Source organism: Enhydra lutris, unplaced genomic scaffold (assembly GCF_002288905.1).
Source record: "Enhydra lutris kenyoni isolate GAN:26980312 unplaced genomic scaffold, ASM228890v2 scaffoldscaffold12, whole genome shotgun sequence".
NCBI classification, from domain to species: Eukaryota; Metazoa; Chordata; class Mammalia; order Carnivora; family Mustelidae; genus Enhydra; species Enhydra lutris.
Window position 1 is genome coordinate 49,598,659 of NW_019154096.1, and position 15,931 is coordinate 49,614,589.

At 36.0% G+C, this 15,931-nt stretch overlaps 1 protein-coding gene across 4 annotated transcripts in view; it reads left to right on the forward strand.

Annotated features, from left to right (window-relative positions):
- Positions 1–15,931, forward strand: part of LOC111145386 (ligand-dependent corepressor-like) — a 144,714-nt gene that overhangs the window by 66,401 nt on the left and 62,382 nt on the right. For all 4 annotated transcript variants that reach the window (XM_022500257.1, XM_022500255.1, XM_022500256.1 and 1 more), the window contains exons 3-4: positions 254–319; positions 662–741. Coding sequence is in view for 3 of the 4 variants with exons in the window: in XM_022500255.1 (XP_022355963.1) it covers positions 254–319; positions 662–741 (146 nt within the window). In the remaining variant the exon portion in view is untranslated. The remainder of the gene's footprint in view (positions 1–253; positions 320–661; positions 742–15,931) is intronic.

Sequence of the window (15,931 nt, forward strand, 5' to 3'; positions counted from 1 at the left end):
TTGGTTATTTCTAGTGGTGTCTGTTTTGTATTGTTCTTGAATGTGCTTTGAATTGGTATTGAATGTTAATCATGGACAGAACTGCAAATGCTTCTTTTAAATTTGTCATTGACACTCTTTCCTCAGCATCCTTTCAATAATCTGGGGATCCTTGAGAACTGGCAGAATACACTATCATTTTTTCAGCAACAGATTGATATTACATTACCATAGGGAGTATTACTGTAATTTGGATTTTTTCTTATCCTTTCAGGGTTTGAAAGTATTCTTGAAGGGCTGTTTGGACCTGCATTATTAAAAGATCTCAGTTTATTTAAAGGTATTCAAATTCTTTTTTTTTTTTTCTTTTGGTATTTCAAATTCTTCCTCGTGACATATATGATATTTTTGTGATTTAAGCCTCCATCTCCTTTTTATTCAATTTTATGTGAGTTAAAGCTGTATCCTTGTAAGCATCTTTTTGTGTTGATAATGCAAATACATGTATTAAGGTACATATACCAGTGGGCAGTTATTAAGAATTTTAAGACAAATAAGGAAACCGTCTACTATTTAGGGTTTTTGTTCTTGTTGTTAAAATAAATATTTTTTATATTCTCATTTGTTTCCTAAGAAATTCCTTTTCTTGACTGTTAATTTAGTATTCCCACTATTTTTGCAGACTGTGAACCTGAAAACATTTCCGATTGGACTTTTGATGAAAATTGTCTATTCTGTTGCTTGAGAAGAGATAAAGTAAAGGTAACCAAAAAACTTGTGGAACTTCCTAGAGTGGTGTTTTATAGTTTTTATTTTTTCAAAATTTGATTACTTTGTTGGAAGATTTATAGGAAAAGGAAGATGTGATTCCATATTTATTTATAAAAGATTTGATAGTAACTCAGTTTTGGTATTTAGACTGCTTCTAGTATGTTGATTAGCCTATTGAGAAATCTGTATCCCACCATGCATTGCTTTATTTGTATAGTTCACTAGGCAGAATAATTAGCTAGATCTCAAACTGTTGGTTTATTTTAAATATGAAGTACATGATAATTCAAGCACTGGGAGTCATTTGTACTAAAAGCAGTAACATGGATATGGGTCAAGTAGTTACAGTTCATGTAGCTTTATGACAAACTATGGTTTATGCTTTAGTATAAGATGTTACTTTATACTATTTGAGCATGAATGCTGTTTAATTGTAAAAATCAGCTATACCTTTGGGTTTCTGTTTTTATTGCTCTGTGTTAAATATTAATGGAGTTTTGGTTTAGAAACATATTTCAGTTGTTGGAAATATTTATTAATAATGGTTTCCTATCTTACATTTTTTTTTTTTTAATGGTACTTCTGGTCCCTGTTTTGTTTTATTTTATTTTTTTAAGTAGGCTCCACGTCTAGCGTGGATCCCAGTGGTAGGCTTGCACTCATAACCCTGAGATCAAAACCTGAGCTAAGATCAAGAGTCAAATGCTTAACCGACTGAGCCACCCAGGTGCCTGTGTTCCCTGTTTTATTTATTTTTTATTTGTCAGAGTGAGAACGAGAGGGAGCAGGGGTTAGGGGTAGAGGGAGAAGCAGACTCCCCACTGAGCAGGGAGCCCAATGTGGGATTCAGTCCCAGGACCCTGGGATCATGACCTGAGCTGAAGGCAGACACTTTACCACCCAGGCACCCCCCTGTTCCCTGTTTTAAAGCTTCGGAAATGTTTTTAATTTCTCACCCCGGCTCGTAGGCTTCTAACAGAATCATTGACCAGATTCCATAAATTCTTCCCTCATATGGAGTTTTATTCTTTTTTTTCCCCACAGTCATTACTGTAGTTCATACCATTAGCATTATTTCTAGACTACTGAAATAACATGATTGGTCTTTTTTAGTTTTCTTCAGTCTTTTAAACACTGCTACAAGTTTAAACTCCTTCCCGCCAGCCCTCATCCCTCAAATAGTGTGGAAACATTATCCCATGCTCCGTTTCCAGTGACTTTTTTCATTGTATTCTGGATTCATTAGCCTAATGTTCTCTGCCTCAGTACTCTCCACAGGTCAGTCCACTTGTCTTTCTACTGCTGCCCTCTTTTTAATGATACCCCACAAGTCTTCTGTACAGTTTTCTTTCAGATAAACTGGTGCAGTCGTTTGTAGTAAACAACATGCTTTTACTACTTAGACTGTAGCATTGCATACCAATTGTTCTTTATAGCTTAAATTCTTCTGCCCTTAACTCTTAGCTTAAGCGTTCAACCTCCTATCCATATCAGTGGTATACTTCTGCTCTTACTGCTGTCTCAACCCTTCACACTGTTGTAGTATTAATAACAATTATTTGTCAATTAAAAGTCTGCCTTCTTTTGTTCCTCGTTTTCCGTGTTTGTGTCTTATGTTCTGAAGTACATTGTCAACCTCTGAACACTGAACCATGTTGTGTATTCTTTTTACCCCTCCTTGTAACCACTGTACCATTATTTACCATTGTTAGCAAATTGCTTTAAAATCTGAAAGCCAATTTAAGAGCTTTTCAGTGTGGTTTCCTTTTCTAGCTTACTACATGAAAAGTTGTTATTTTGGCTATCCAGGATGGTCTGTTATCACTGAATTAATGTGAACAGTGTTTTGAAATTCAGTGTGGTTTGAGAAAGACCATAAATTAAGTATCAGTGAAGTTGTAATTGATCACTTTAAACTGTGTGTGTGTGCATGCATATGCATGCATGTTGTGGCTATTGAACAAGTCATTTAAGAGGCATTTTCGTGGAATAGAAGGAGCAGCTATTAATTACCTTTTTTAGGGTAGGGTTGGGAAGAAAGCCCTTCTTTGTTCAGTAATTGAGTACAGTATATTCTTGTAATATGATTGAGTTTTCCATTGCTATGTGAGGTAAACTATTGTATGAGTATTTTTAGAAGACAGAAATAGCAAGGCATGGAACCATGTAGCATTTAAAACAGCTGTTCTTATTATTTTTATTCCTCAATTTCTAGTTGCTTTTCTAATTAGAAAGAATATTTCCATTTGACAATTTAGCTAGTTCTCGGAAAGCTGATATTTTCCGTTAGACACTTCACTATTTATCTTTAGCATTTATTTTTTTCAGACACAGCCATAACATCTATAGCGGAAAATAGGAAAAGTAGAAAGCTTATTAGAAGATGTAAATTGTCAGCTATGTATCTCTAATTGTGTTAGACTTAAAGTGATTGAACTAAAACTTTTTGAAGGCACTTGGAGCATCTCATCTGAAAAGAACTAGAATGTGGAAGTAAATATATCCAGTGGGTTAAAGCTTGTGCTTTTTAAGTTTGGCTTTAAGAATCCAAGAGGAGGAAATCTCTGCAGAGTATGGTAATAGCCAATAGGTGGCAGCATAGAGCATAATAGTGGAATCTTGAGTTTGAAGGTGGCATGATGAGATATCCAGATATTTGGAAAAGCTGTTGGAAATATTGGTCTGATAGTTGGGAAAGAAATGGAGGTTATGCATGTTTTTTCTTTTGGACTTTTGTGTATATACAGGAGCTGTTAAAATGGATAGAGTAAATGCACATTTTTTATACTTACTTTATAAAATGTATAGGTAAAAAATACAGAGTAATCTCTTTGGAAAATAGAACAGGGGTTCACCTGGAGATAAGTAAAACAATTGTTGATCTACCCTTCAAGATTCTATAGTGGTTAGAAAATGAAATTTTTAAGGGATATGAAAGTAACATTTTTTGAATATCTACTATGTGCCAGTTACTTTTACTTGTTCCTATTTAAATCCTCACAAGAATTGTATAAAGTTGGTTAAGGGCATCCCAGTTTTTTTGTGTTTTTTTTTTTTTAAAGATATTACTTATTTATTTGACAGACAGAGACCACAAGTAGGCAGAGAGGCAGGCAGAGAGAGAGAGGAGGAAGCAGGCTCCCTGCAGAGCAGAGAGCCCGATGTGGGGCTCGATCCCAGGACACTGGGATCATGACCCGAGCCAAAGGCAGAGGCTCTAACCCACTGAGCCACCTAGGCGAAGGGCATCCCAGTTTTAAAAATAAGAAATTTGAAGGATTTGAGAGACTATTATAGGCAACGTCATATGGCTTGAATTTGATCCATGTTTTTAGAATACATGCATTTTGATAACTAGGAAGAGGGTCATTAACAGCAGGAATTAAACTAGAACTTGGAATGACTCAGTTTGAAAGAGAGAAGAGAAACAGAATGTAAATGGACATGAATGTATTTGAAATAGCCAATCTCAGCTATGCCGAGGAATCTACTAGTGAGTACGTGCCCCACTGGCTGCTTTCTTTCTTTTCTGTTGGACACATACTGGGTACTCTGTAAAATATTTACTAAATGAGTAACTTTACTAAATAAGGTTTAATATACTTGAATTATATTAATAGCTAATTTTTGAGTGCTTACATGTGACAAGCATATACACACAGTTATATGTTATATATGTACACACTCAGGCTTTTATACTTTTTTTAGCTTCTTTTTAAAAATAATTTTAGACTTAACAAAAGTTGCAAAAACAGTAAAAAGAGCTAATGTATACCCTTTGCCCAAACTTTCCAAATGTTACCATCTTATATAACCACAATACAGTTATAAAAATCAAAAGAAATTAACATTGATGCCATATTATTTAATCTATAAACCTTTCACAGTTAGCCAGTGATCTCAGTAACATTATGTTTCTGGTCTAGGATCCAATCTAGGATCACACTTTATGTTTAATTGTCATGTATTCTTGGTCTCCTTTAGTTTGGAATAGTATTTTTTGCTTTGCCTTTTATAAATTTTGAAGAATACTGACATTGGTTTATACAGTGTTGCTTCGATTTAGGTTTGTCTGATGATTCCTCATGATTGATTTTAGGTTATGCTTTTTTGGCAAGAATTCCACAGAATAACGTATGATCCTTAGTGCACCCTATTGGGAAGCACCTGGTGATGTTTTCCTTGATCAGTTAGTTAAGGTGATGTCTGCCAGTTTTCTCTATTGTAAGGTTTTTATTTTTTTTTCCACTTTCAGACTTAATAGGTATCTTGTGGAGAGGTACTTTGAGATTTCGTAAATATCTTTTTCATCATACTAGTTTCTCATCGTGTACTAATTTTGGCACCCATTGGTGAATGTTGCTTGAAAAATTACTACCTAGTGTTTACCAAATGATTTTCCATTATTCTGCTTCTCTTAGTTGGAATTCTACTCTAAGGAAGACCTTTCCCTTTTCTATATTTATGTATTTATTTACCTATCAATACGGAATCATGGATTCTTACTCTATGAATTATAATTCATTACAATCATTTTTATAGTTCAGTGTCCTAGATTTGGCCATTAAGAGTTCTTTCAAGTTGGTTCCTCATCTTTTTTTTTACAAGTTTCTATAATTTTTTTTTTTTTTAAATAGCACCTCTTTTCTCTTTTGGTACCAGAAAATATCCCAGACTTACTTTTGCTTTCTCTGTCTCAGCTCTGGATTTCCCCAAGGAACTTTAGTTTCTTCTATTTAGAAAATTGTATAAGAAAGCAAGGTCTAGGCACTAGGTATCTTTACTGATAGGCAGTAGGTATCTTTGCTGATACTAGAGGATCATTACTAGATCAAAAAAACTAGAGGTTTTTATTAATTGTGTTGGTAGTATGAAGAGTCAGTTGAGAATTGTGAGAGGGGGTTGGAGAGATAAGAAGAATAAAACATTGCTTTCAGTACTTATTGTCCCTAAAAATGGACTAACTCTAAGTGATAAATAAATCTATGGTATAGCTGTGCTTGTTTTGCTGAAGTAGAGTAGAGATAGCGCTTGTAGAGTAAAGAGCATGGATATTTTACTAACTAGGGATAATGGGAGAGAAGATGTTATACCAAAATCTAAAATAATTGTGCTCTAAGGAAATTTGTTATAAGACTGTTAGTAAGTTTAGTATTTAACTAGCATTTTAGGACAGTGTTTTAAGAAGGCAGGTCTTGAGCTGCATTTTTGAAAAATACATAGGCAGAGGTGAGAGGGGCATGTCATAGGTGGAGCAGAACATTTATTTTTGGATTTAAACAGAGATAAGTTTAGAGCCAGATCACACAGATACCCTTCATTGCCCAGCTAGCTGAGGAATCACGTATTGAGATTCTTTTCATATTTATCATTAGTCTGTCATGTTGCATTTAGTCTGAACATTTTATAATTTCCTCTGGTTCATGAGTGTATATTAATTAGAAGTTTAGATATATCCTTTTAACATTTTACTTTTATTGCTACTTTAGCACATTGAAAGTTTACAGTAAGAGCAAATGATGAATCTTCTTACTGTTTTCTCATAGTATTCCACAACACGTATTTATGTCCAATATATTAGTTTGGGTATACTCATTGGTACTTGATATAACTTGTCTGTCATCTTGTCGCAGAGTACCACAGATCATTAAATATTCATAGTATGTACTATATGAAAGGAACATTGGGAAAAAATATAGTGCGTATCTATTAGGGATGAGAAAGAAATATGAGAGTTTTAAAGGTTACTTATTTATGAGATTTAAATAGACACAGGGCAGAGTTAAATGGATACCACAAGTTAGTACATGATGAATTAATTTCTTCATTAACTCTGTGGGTTTAAATTGTGAGACTTAACCTTGTACTTCAGAGGCCTTTTATATAGATTATTTTAAAAGATTAAGGAAACCCAGTTGACTCAGTGTATCGGTGCTCAGTGCAGGATCCCGTTAAATACCGAAGTGGGTTTTTTTTTTGAACTCCTACTCACCTGTAGATTTTTCCCTATAACAAAAGGCCTCAATAAACCTGTAGTCAGTGGTTATCTCTATTGTGTTAAATTTTATGTGGTCAGAGTGAACCAACAGACTAATCATTTGGCACATTTATTAAGTGTCTGGATCTGTGGTAGGCCAGAGGGTATACCAAAGAAGTAAAACACTGATTCTTCCTTATGGACTGTTGGTGAGACCATGGATAACTAAACTAATGCAATTAAAGGAGATTTAAATTAGGGAGAGTTAAATAGGTAGGAAACATTGAGAGTAAAATCCCCTTCATTCTACTATATAATATTCTAAAAGATAGTATATACAAGAAAATTTAAGTACTAAAACACTTGAGAGGGGAAGTGGATGACACTTCATCAAGGAAATAGAATGCATCCTGAACCCTTAAAAGCTCTGTGTTTAGAGTGATTGGTTTGGTAGTCATTTTTAGGTTGTAATGCAGAGGAATTTATAATGAGAAAATTAGAGAAAGCTCTTGTAATAAACAGCAAATGAGCCTGAATTAAGGTTGTTGCTGTGAAGATACATAAGGAAGATGTGTATGTAAGGAATCTAGAATAAAGAAGTGTTGAAACTTAGTGATTAGTGAGTTTATAAATAAGGGCGAGAGAAATGATACTGACATTAAGCTTTCCAAGCCAGGATGACTTAGCATGGTGAATTAATAGAAGTTGAGAACTGAGAAGGGGAAAGGTGTGGTGGCCAATTTTTATAGCGAGGATAATGAGGTTATTAGCAAAAGCAGTTTGTGGTGAAAGCAAACATTTAATTGGAAATGTCCAACAGACAAGGAGTTGAAATAAGAGGTCTGAGCTGAATACTTATTTGTAGGGTTTCTGAATACATGTGATTGGAATACTTGAGCAGATCAATCATTGATGAGGGATAAACTGCAAAATACTAAGAGCTGAAGACCTTCATTTTAGGAAGTAGAAGAATCAGATTGAAAGGAAGATAGAATCATAGAATGAATGAGTTGCCCATCTTAGATCAGATACCTCCCTGGCCCCTACTGTGTAATGAGTATGAGTTGTGTTTGTTGTACCAATATGGGCTCCTATGCAGTTTCCCCAAGTGGGCCCTAAATGTGTTGACAGGGAGCCCCAAACATACTACAGTGGGGTTTGAGAGAATAGCTTCTCAAGAATATTGGCTGTAGGAGCCACACTATAAGTCTGACAGGGTTAATGAATAAGTAGATGTTGTGGGAGTTAAGAAATGGATAATAGTTTACTAGTTTGAAAAGTTGTCACTGACAGGAATGAGAGGAGAGAACAGGACCAGAGAAAGAATGGGCTGTTGGTTTAAGTAAAGGTTTTGTGGGGAGCAGGAGAAAACTTATGTAATGTTTATACCCTTGGAAGAAAAGGATCTGGAATAAAGGAAGAGGTTAAGGTTATTAAAAGGTGGGAACAGTTGAAGAAAGCAAGATTGTAAGAAAATCAACAAAGGTATACCTGGGTGGCTTAGTCAGTTAAGTGTCTGCCTTTGGCTCAGCTCGTGATCCCAGGGTCCTTGAATTAAGTCCTGCATTGCACTCCTTGCTCATTGGAGAGCCCAGTCCTGCATTGCTCTCCTAGTTCAGTGGAGAGCCTGCTTCTCCCCTGCCCCTCTCCCACATGTGCGTTTGCTTGCTCGCTCGCTCTCTGACAAATGAATAAATAAAATCTTAAAAAAAAAATTGACAAATTAGTTACTGAATAATAATGGGAGATTCCTGTTGAAATAAGAATACAGTCAGTGTAATTATAGGAGTTAACAGTTGGCAGGAAATAAATGAGGCAAAAATACCTAAGTATAAGAACCCTGGCTAACTGCCTTGCTCACAGTGAGGTCAAAGAAAAGTGAGGAGGGGCAGAGGGAGAGGGTGAGAAAGTCTTAATGATGTTTAAAAAAACAATAAGGGAGAAATAGGCTTTAGTAACTGTACTCCTCATTGGAACGGCTACTTGCAGTTTTCTAGTTACACGAGCAGAAAAAAAAGATACTTTGAAAATTAGTAAAATTGCCTCTTCTGGCAGTGACATTTTTAAACCATTTCGTTGTTGTTTTTATTTTTTTTAATCAGAGATATAATTGACATATAACATTAGTTTTATATATAGAACAATGATTCAGTATTTATATATATTGCAAAATAATCACCACACAATTACATAGTTAACATCCATCACCACACATAGTTACAGTTTTTTTCTTTTAATCAGGACTTTTAGGATTTACTCTCTTAGCAACTTGCAAAGATGTAATACAGTATTACTAACTATAATCACCATGCTGTACATTACCTTCCCAGGATTTATAAATGTAATTGGAATTTTGTCCCTTTTCCATTGTGTGTAGATAAATAGACCATATTCTTTTCTTTTCTTCTTCTTTTTTTAAATAAATATTTATTTGAGAGAGAACTTGAGCATGGTGGGGAGGGGCAGAGGGAGAGGGTGAGAAAGTCTTAAGTTGACCCTGTGCTGAGCATGAATTCTGACATGGGGCTCAATCCCATGAGCCCAAGATCACTATCTGAACTGTTAACCAGGTGCTTAACCAAGTGCACCACCCAGGCATCCCTAGACCGCATTTTCTTTATCTATTTCATCCGTCAACCCAGGTTGCTTCCATATCATGGCTATTGTAAATAATATAATGAACATAGGGGTGCATAAATCTTTTCAAGTTAGTTTTTTAATTTTCTTTGGGTACATACCCAGAAGTGGAATTGCTGGATCATATAGTTCTATTTTTTATTTTTGGGGGAACATCCATACTGTATTCCATAGTGGTTGTACCAGTTTACATTCCTACCGACAGTGCATAAGGATCCCCTTTTCTCCACATTCTCACCAACACTTGTTTCTTGCCTTTTTTGATAATAGTCATTCTAGCAGGTGTGAGGTGATACCTCCTTCTAGTTGTGATTTGCATTTCTCTCATGGTTCATGATGCTTAGCATCTTTTCAGGTACCTGTTGTCCATCCATATGTCGTGGGAGAAATGTCTTTTCAGATCCTCTGCCCATTTTTAATCGATTTCTTATCCCTTACAGATACGTGATTTGCAAATATTTTCTCCCATTCAGCCAGTTGCCTTTTTACTTAGTTGATAGTTTCCTTTCTGAGCAGAAGCTTTATAGTTTGATGAAGCCTATTTGATACAGTTTTTTGTTTTGTTTTGTTTTGTTTTGCTTTTGTTACCTTTGCTCTTGGTGTTAAATCTAAAAAATGATCCCAAAGACTGATGTCAAGGGACTTTACTGCCTATATTTTCTTCTGGGAGTTACACAGTTTTAGGACTTACGTACAAGTCTTTAATCTGTTTTGAGATTTGTATGTATGGTGTAAGACAGTGGTCTAGTTTCATTTATTTGTAATGTGGGCTGTTCAGTCTTCCCAGCACCATTTATTGGAGAGACTGGCCTTTCCCCGTGGTACATTCTTGGCTCCTTTGTTGTAAATTAATTGCCTATATATGCATGGGTTTATTTCTGGGCTTTCTGTTCTGTCCCACTGATCTGTGTGTCTGTTTTTTTGCCAATACCATACTGTTTTGATTGCTGTGCATTTGTGATATCATTTGTAATCAGGAAGTGTGAGGTCTCCAGTTTTGTTCTCTTTCCCAGCAATGCATTTTTAAAAAATATTTTTATTTATTTATTTGACAGAGATCACAAGTAGGCAGAGAGGCAGGCACAGAGAGAGGGGGAAGCAGGCTCCCTGCTGAGCAGAGAGCCCGATGTGGGGCTCGATCCCAGGACCCTGGGATCATGACCTGAGCCAAAAGCAGAGGTTTAACCCACTGAGCCACCCAGGTGCCCCCCAGCAATGCATTTTTAAGTAGGAAATTACTAAATCACTAAATGAAGTCTAGATTTTTTTTAATCTTATTTTTGTCAGTGTCATTTACATTTTGTCAGTGTAAAAAGACAGGTTTTTTTCAGGTATTGAAATAGATCTTGAGTTACTTTCAACTCTAAAATATTATGATTCTCTGAAAAATCTATTTTGAAATATTGCTTGAGGTTTGGTTTGGTTTTATTGAGGAGAAGATTCTTAAAATTTATCAAAGCCCCAGACAATTTAGAATGTTCCTGGTTTTACAAAAATTTAGGTTAGAAAGAGTCGTTTTAGGTGGAGCCTCAGTGTTTCATTTGAATGTCTTGTGCTGAGTCAGTTTTTCTTTTTTTTTTTTTAAAGATTTTATTTATTTATTTGACAGAGAGAGAGATCACAAATAGGCAGAGAGGCAGGCGGGGACCGGGGAGGGGGGAAGCAGGCTCCCCGCCGAACAAGGAGCCCGATGTGGGGCTCGATCCCAGGACCCTGGGATCATGACCTGAGCTGAAGGCAGAGGCTTAACCCACTGAGCCACCCAGGTTTTTCTTTCTGGCCGTTGGTGTAGGTGTGTCTTCTTTTTTCCTTTCAATTCTTAGGAACTGGTATTTGCATATTAGGCTTTCCTTGTGTTTTTTCACCTCTTAGAGCATATTTGTCCTGCTTCTCGCCCCCCCACCCCCTTTTGCAAGATTTTATTTATTTATTCATTTATTTGAGAGAGAAAGCACATGAGCAAGGGAGAAGGGGAGGGGCGAAGGAGGAGGGAGAGAATCTGGAGCAGACCCTGTGCTGAGTGCAAAACCTGACATGCTTCCCCTGTTCTTTATCAGATTTCTGTCCTTTGCATTTAGATTGTGCCTTTTGTATTTCTTTTTATTTTGTATTTTGCTAAAATGTACATTAATATAATGTTTACTGTTTTAACCATTTTTAAGTGTTCAGTTCAGTAGTGTTAAGTATATTCACAGGTGTTTTTTTTTTGCAGCCAAACACCAGAATTTGTTTGATCTTACAATTGCAGCTATGTCCATTAAATAATTCCCCATTTCCCCTTCTCCCAGCCCCTGGCAATCGCTATTTACTTTTTGTGCCTGAGTTTAACTGATGTGGGTACCTCATAAGTGAAATCAAGAGATATTTGTCATTCCCTGACTGGCTTATTTATTTTACTTAGTATAATGTCTTCAGGGTTTCCTGTATTGCAGCTTTTGTCAGAAATTCCTTCTTTTTAAAGGCAGTGTAATATCCTGTTGTATATATATACCACATTTTCTCTTCTCATCCAACAATGGACATGTGGGTTTGTTCCACCAGTAGTAGACACTTGGATGCTTCCACCTTTTGTAAATAATGCCACTGTGAACATTAGTGTACAAATATTTCTTCAAAACTGTGCTTTCAATTCTTTTGGGTATATACCAAAAGTGGAATTGCTGGATCATGTGGTAGTTCTATTTTTAATTTTTTGAGGGACCACCAAACTCTTCTTCCACATTGGCTGCAACATCTTACATTCTTACCAATAGTGCATAAAAATTCTAATGTATCCACATCCTAACGCTGGTTATTTCCTGTTTATTTGTTGTTTTTTTATAGTAGCCATTCTAATGGATGTGAAGTGGTATCTTATTGTAGTTTTGATTTGCATTCCCTTATGATCAGTAACATTGAGCATCTCTTCATGTGCTTGTTGGCCATTTATACATGTTCTTTGGAGAAATATCTATCAAGTCTTTTTTTGCCCATTTTAAAATCAAGTTGGGTTTTTGTTGTTGAGTTGTAGACGTTCTTTCTAAATATTAAGCCCTTATCAGAATTGATTTGCAAGTATTTTCTCCTGTTTTGTTGGTTACCTTTTTACACCCTTGATGGATGGAAGCTTTTCGAATTTGATGTCCAGTTTATCTATTTTTACCTTTTTTTTGCCTGTTCTTTTGGTTTCATTTAAAAAATCATTACCAAATCCAGTGTTATGAAGCCTTTCCTCTATATTTTCTTCTAAAGGTTTGTAGTTTTAAGTCATTGATCCATTTCGAGTTAGTATTTGTGTATGCTATAAGGGAAGAATTTACTTTCATGCTTTTGCATGTGTGTATCCCATTTTCCCTATACCATTTGTTGAACAGAAGAGTGTCTTTTTCTCCCCCTAAGTGGCACTCTGTCGTTTATATCTGGGCATGCGCTCTATTTTTTTTTTTTTTTTTTTTAAGATTTTATCTATTTGAGAGAGCCCATGTGAGCGCAGGAGAGGGAGAAGCAGACTCTCCACTGAGCAGGGAGCCCGACGCGGGGCTCAATCTCAGGACCCTGACATCGTGACTTGAGCCAGAGGCAGACATTTAACTGGCTTAGCCACCCAGGCACCCTGGGCTCTCTCTTTTATTCCATTATTTTATGTGTCTGTCTTTATGCCAGTACCATACTGGTTTTTTGTTTTGGGGGGTTTTTTGGTGGTTGTTTCTGTTTGTCAAAGAGCACACAAGCAGGGGGAGTGGCAGGCCAAGGGAGAAGCAGGCTCCCCACCATGCAAGGAGCCCTACATGGGACTCAGTCCCAGGACTCTGGGATCATGACCTGAGCCAAACACATACACTTAAGCAACTGAGCCACCCAGGCGTCCTAGTACCATATTGTTTTGATTACTGTAGCTTTATATTAGGTTTTGAAATTAGGAAGTGTGATACCTCCAACTTTCTTCCTTTTCAAGATTGTTTTGGCTCTTTGGGGTCCCTTGAGTTTCCATAGGAATTTTAGGATGGATTTTTGTATTTCTGCAAAAAAAAATGCCATTGGGATTTTGATAATGGTTAACGTTTTAAATCTATAGATAGTTTAGGTAGTATTTGACATTTAACAATATTAGTTTGCTTTTTTCTTTCTTTCAAAAAAAATTGTTTTTAAAGATTTTATTTATTTATTTGACAGAGAGATATCACAAGCAGGCAGAGAAGCAGGCAGAGAGAGAGGGGGAAGCAGGCTCCCTGCTGAGCAGAGAGCCTGATGCGGGGCTAGATCCCAGGACCCTGAGATCATGACCTGAGCCAAAGGCAGAGGCTTAACTCACTGAGCCGCACAGGTGCCCCTCTTTCAAAAAATTTTGTCAGTTCCTTATTTCTAAAGTTAAAATCAGTAGCTATGTATTTTATTTTTATTATGCCAAAAATTCCAGCTACTATGGTTGAAATAAAGGTACTGTTAATGATTAAAAATTAGTTTTAGCTTCAGATTTCTATTTTCAAGAAGTTTATAGTCTAGTGGAGGTGGTGAGGTAAGAAATATATACACACACAAAAATAATTGTTTTTTTTTTTTTTAGAGATTTTTATTTGTCAGAAAGAGAGAGAGTGTGCAGAATCAGGGAGAGTGGCAGACAGAGGGAGAAGAAGGCCCTGCTGAGCAAGGAGCCAGATGCGGAACTCAATCTCAGGGTCCTGGGATCATGACCTGGGCTGAATGCAGATGCTTAACCAACTGAGTCACTTAGGTGTCCCCACACGTAAATAATTATAATACAGGTTATAAAACTAGTACTGTCAGAGTAGTATATAGATAATGTGCTGTAAGAGTTCAGAAAAAGGCAAAATTACCCTTAGCTAGGCTTTTCTATTACTGCCCCAAATATTCAGTTGGTATCCTTCTGTTTATAATGGTCTTGGGCATCTAGGGACATCCATAGTCATAATGGAGAACAAATTGAAATTCAGAAGTTTTCTGATTGAATTGTGGATGATAATGGGGATAGTATAAATTTTTAATTTTCAGCCAGTGGAAGGATATAAGAAACCTTTGGTATTGACTGTGGATGTGGTTTACATTTGTCTTTTAATATTTTTAATGACTGTATAGGTATAAGGGAAGGAAAGCTATAACTGCAAATGCTGAATGGATACTGGTGAATTAAGGGTAGTGGTAACAATAGTCATTTGCCACTTATATTTTAGGCTTAATTTCCATAAAAAGTAGTAACAATTAGATAAACGGATAAGAATCATTCATGGTAGGTTTGTTGTATTTTTTGAATACCATATTTAATTCCTGATGTGTAGTCAAACTTCAGACTTTGTTTTTTCCTATTCTTTAGCTTGATGGTTTGCGTAACAAAATTGACATATAGTAAGAATTGTATTAAGCACAGCATTTTTTATTTTATTAGTGTAAAAAGCAATAATTTACATGAAGTAAGGTTTCTTTTTAGATAACTGACCTTAAAGAGTATGAGCATTTAAAACGGTGGAGCCATTTTCCTTAGACTTGCTGGCATTTAAAATAATAAGATGTAGGAGAGTGGCATTTAAATCAGTGAGTTGCATCTTGTCAGCTCTTTTTAGTTCATTGCTTGAAATGTCAGTAAGCCATAGGTAGCAGACATGGCTGCAGCTATAGGCCCATGATCTACTAGGGTGAGCTTGCTAACATAATTATTACAAAACTATGCATGCACGCACATGCTTCTAAAATTCCTAGGTTTTTTATACCATATAGTATGATTTTTAAAAAAATCATTTAAATTTGGAGAACACCTGTAGAGAGCAAAGAATGGTCTTGAATTTAGATAGGGATGGTCCTAAAATGTTACCCCCTCAGTTTTGTATCAGTATTCCTGAACTCTAGGCTATCCTATCTTTCCCAAGTGAAATTTGTCATTATTTATTCAGTTTCCTTTCCTGAAGTGTTATCTCTCATAAAGAAAATCAGCAACTATGTAAGTGTCCTTCCTCATTCTTACCCTCCAAAATACCAAAACTTGTAAGGTGACAAATGTCAGAGTTATGAAACAAACTTAAGGAAATGTTAATCTTTATATTTTGTTTAAAGTTTAATTTTATTAACTATTGCCCTAAGAACGAACTTCCATGCTGACATACTTTTGTTCCTTTATTTATTTGGTAATATCCTTGCTATTTCAGGGACTAGTAAAACTACTTTTGTTACAGTTTTTGGAGAAATCTAATAATTGGGTCAGGGGTCAGCAAACTATGGTATGTCTCCAAGTCCAGCCCATAGCCTGTTTTTGTAATAACCACAGGCTAAAGAGTTGATTTATTTAAAAAAGGGGTGGGGGAGATGCAATAGAGACTGTATATGTCCTTCAAATACTAAAATATTTACTATGTGGCCCTTGGTAGCAAATGTCTTCCTCTCTTTTGAATGTCTTCTTCAGGTTGTTGAGATATTAAGAGAAGCCTGAAAGCTGTTAACTTCCATGTCTTATTTTTCTCTTTGCTTTTCTTCTGTGTATTGTAGCAGCTCATAACATAAGCAAACACAATTTAATGGCGAGAGAGCTGGGCTTATGAAGGAGAGGATGGGAGAGACAAGGGGACCTTGGCTTATGGGAGA